Below are 3,515 nucleotides of genomic sequence, written 5' to 3' on the forward strand. Positions count from 1 at the left end.
TACATTCTTCTCTATATTTTGGGCTCCTTCTCTTATCAGTGTCTTGTCTTTATATATGAATTTAAATTTTCCTCACTTAGGTTCAGCTAAGTTTTACTCAATGCTATCTTCCTTTTTTTTTTTTTCCTTTTTATTCAATGTCACAATATTGTTCAAATTAAGTAAATGTGAGATAGGAAAGACACTAAAATTGTTGATTCTGTCATTAAGATTCGCAAGATGGAGGATTCAGGAATTTCATTGTCAATATAAATCATATGAAAATGACAAAACAGCATCCTCTTCCGCCCTGGCCCGGAAGAGTATTATGACGGGAAGACTGAAAATTGCCATTTTCAATTTTCAGAGTCTATTGACTGTATTCTTGCTGCTTATATGTACATGTGCTTATGTGCAATCCCTGGCACCCAGCATCCTCGACAGAAATAAAACTGGAGTATTGGGAATATTTTGGAAGTGTGCCCAAATTGCTGAACGCAAGAGTCCTTATGTCACCATATGCTGTATAGTAATGGCCTTCAGCATTCTCTTCATACAGTAGTTTTGAAACTACCAGCACGTGATTGCCATCAGACTGTACACAGGCCTTGCCTCCAGAAAATAATGGGGAGAATGGTTAAGCCTCTTGGGAGAATGGAATGAGGTAACTTTCGAGATTCTGTTCTCTAATTTTATGTCATTGGACCAATGAACTGCACGAATAATTAAGATGTAACAATTTAATACACAGGAATGTGACTATAGCCATCGACCTTGGTTCTCTCACTCCAATATTACACTCTACAAACGTCATCCTGTTATGTCAGGACTGCTTTTCCTAAGGTTCTCCAGACATGAAGTAGAAATCCAGTTGCCAGTTCCACAGGCTTCTTTGACTAGGGTTTCAAAATAATATCTTCACAGAGTGATACCTTCTAGCAACCGGCCTATTTTTACTGAAGAAAGAAAATGGTTATATTTTTGTTTTTACTGTTATTAGGAATTGCATTCATATTTAAACCCTTTCGATTGCTAACAAGAATACCTCTATTCTTGGTAAATTCTGTACTTTATTACAGGTGCTTAAAATAGTTGAAACAAAACTGCATTTCTTTAATTAGCATAAGAGTTGGGCTTCTTGTCACAAATGTATGGCTGCTGTCATATGAAGGAGAGTATCTTAGAATGACAAAAGCAGCAAGCATAACAATGACTGAATATGCATTATACATTTTTCATTCTCTGTAGTGTTAAGTCTTCCAAATAGAACATCCATTGTAGTTGACACCCCCAAAAAACAGAAATATTATTTCAATGATGAAATAATTTTTAATATACCTCAAATATGCAACCAAAAAACAAATATATAGAGATAGACTTCTATTTAAACAAAATGATCTGCACATGATAGTAATAGTGCAGTCTATGAAGAAATGTGTTCAGAAAGTATTTGGACTATATATAGTCCCTGAGCAACTGGAATGAGTCCTGTCTCAGAACCCTTTGTCAGCCTACAGATTCCATTATTATCAGTGTGTTACTATGCCTGGCCTCAATTGAGGAGTTCTCCTCTGACTTCCATACCAGATCATAGTTTGCTGGCATGATACATATAAGGTCATAACATATCTGATTTAAATACCAATTTCCATCCCCACTGTCTTGATTCCATTTACCCAACAGATCGTGATACTCATATTTACTTTTTAAAATGGATTTCTTTGTTTTTAATTAAAACTTTACCATTCCCAATTCCTCTCCTCCTTTCATTAACTCAGATGAATTCCTTGGATTTCTTTTCAATTTTGTTGCAGTAGCAAAATAAATGCTTGTTTTAAATATTTATTAATTATAAAGTCTACATCATGCACACCTAGGTCACTCACTTCTTTATGCAATTGTACAAACACTTCGTTATTTTCATTGCTTTCCTAAATAAAAATATTGTTGCTGTCAAGGCTGTAGTCACAATACACCCTAAAATATATCAACCCATCCTTGCTTAGAAATGTTCATTTTAATGAATTATCTGTTTATTCAAAGGCCTTTTGTTTCTCCTATTCTATCAGTGTATTCTTGGTATGGCATGGATGTATAACATGTATGAGACAGTCATTGTCTCTGGAACACTGGAACACATCATCACCAGGTGTGCTGATATTTAAACTGGTAATGCTTGTATTTTAAATTCAATGTTTCTTTCTGTGGAACAAATCATACCATAATAATTAAAACAAATAGGAATCTACACAATGATGAATGGAGGGGGTCATGAGACTTCTGAGGACAAATATCAGACCATTGCTTGGACTTTAATGTCATGGAAAATAATCTATATGTCGCATCCACAAAATCCATAAAATTCTCTATGGCCCTTTGCAGAAATATTTCATTTCCAGTCATGGTCTTATGGTGATACTTGTACCCACATGTCCAGTAACTGCTTCATTAATTAGTACAGGTGAATGTGGGTACATCAGGGATAAAGTAACAAAGTGTTTTCAAGAATGAGAGACATAGATAGGAAAATAAGGAATCTTTAGATAAAAGTAATTGAGAGAAAGGCATCTTTTATAGGAGAAAATCATATATTACTAAGCAAGGATTGCTTCTGGAGAGGTATATCTTTGAGGAAATCTAGGGTAAAGGGTAATCCTAAAATATTTTCTCCAATTTATAAATGTTTCTGAAGTTCAGTATTGAAAAATGTGCATTTTATCTTCATAAATAAGCATCAGACCACTAAGATAACCCCAAACCCAGTAACTTCGCTGTAATTTACACAAAACTTAGCCATTTTATTCAACAGCAGACATTTTGTTTCCCTTGGGGTTTTGCACAGTGTATCTTCTCATGATTTTTTGGAAAGAATAAGCGATATAATCAGAATCTCAAGAATTAATGTTCCTTTTATGAGGGGCACTTTTTGGCATTAATTTTGAATTGTAAATAATTTTTCTATTTAGTTCTATATAAGTCTTGTAATATATTTACAGGAGAGTTTATTTCCAGACAGTGTAATACTGGTAAAATTCTGAGACCTATTAAATCCTAGGTGCACGATAAAAATCTAGATTTGAATATGTTACATCATCCATTTAACTCTCAGGGTAGGAACTTATTTATTATATTTTCAAGCTCATCTGGGCATATATTTTTTTTCCTGTAAAGTAAAAGAGCATCTTGAATTTGCATGTCATATACAGTCAGAAAATGTGATTGAATTGAAATATACATTGTGAGCCTGGAGATTTTCAATGTGTAAATGTTTTGGTTTCTTAGACTTAATAATCTGATTTGCATCCTTGATTTCAGATGATGTAGGATATTGAGATCCGAACTCCAGATATATCCTTAATCCATGAAAAATAAACTTGTTATGTGTACACACGAATAGACAGCACAGAGTAACAACACTCACAACCCTATACATACATAAGTATGTGAAAAGAAGTTCTATATTGAATTTTCTATTTGATAATAACTAATCTGCAAGTATAAGCCATTTGATTTATTTCTTCTGACCCACGGTTATT

General features: G+C 33.6%; 1 protein-coding gene across 1 annotated transcript; it reads left to right on the plus strand.

Moving 5' to 3' along the window:
* The first annotated feature begins 307 nt into the window (after positions 1-307).
* Positions 308-541, plus strand: LOC116889623 (protein kish-A-like). The gene has a single exon (XM_032890543.1). The coding sequence runs from the start codon at positions 308-310 to the stop codon at positions 539-541; it is 234 nt and encodes a 77-aa protein (XP_032746434.1).
* Positions 542-3,515: the final 2,974 nt, after the last annotated feature.

Source organism: Rattus rattus, chromosome Y (assembly GCF_011064425.1).
Source record: "Rattus rattus isolate New Zealand chromosome Y, Rrattus_CSIRO_v1, whole genome shotgun sequence".
NCBI lineage: Eukaryota > Metazoa > Chordata > Mammalia > Rodentia > Muridae > Rattus > Rattus rattus.

Excerpts from the sequence above, each read along its gene's own strand:
- LOC116889623 (XM_032890543.1), top strand. The coding sequence starts at position 308 with ATGACGGGAAGACTGAAAATTGCCATTTTCAATTTTCAGAGTCTATTG.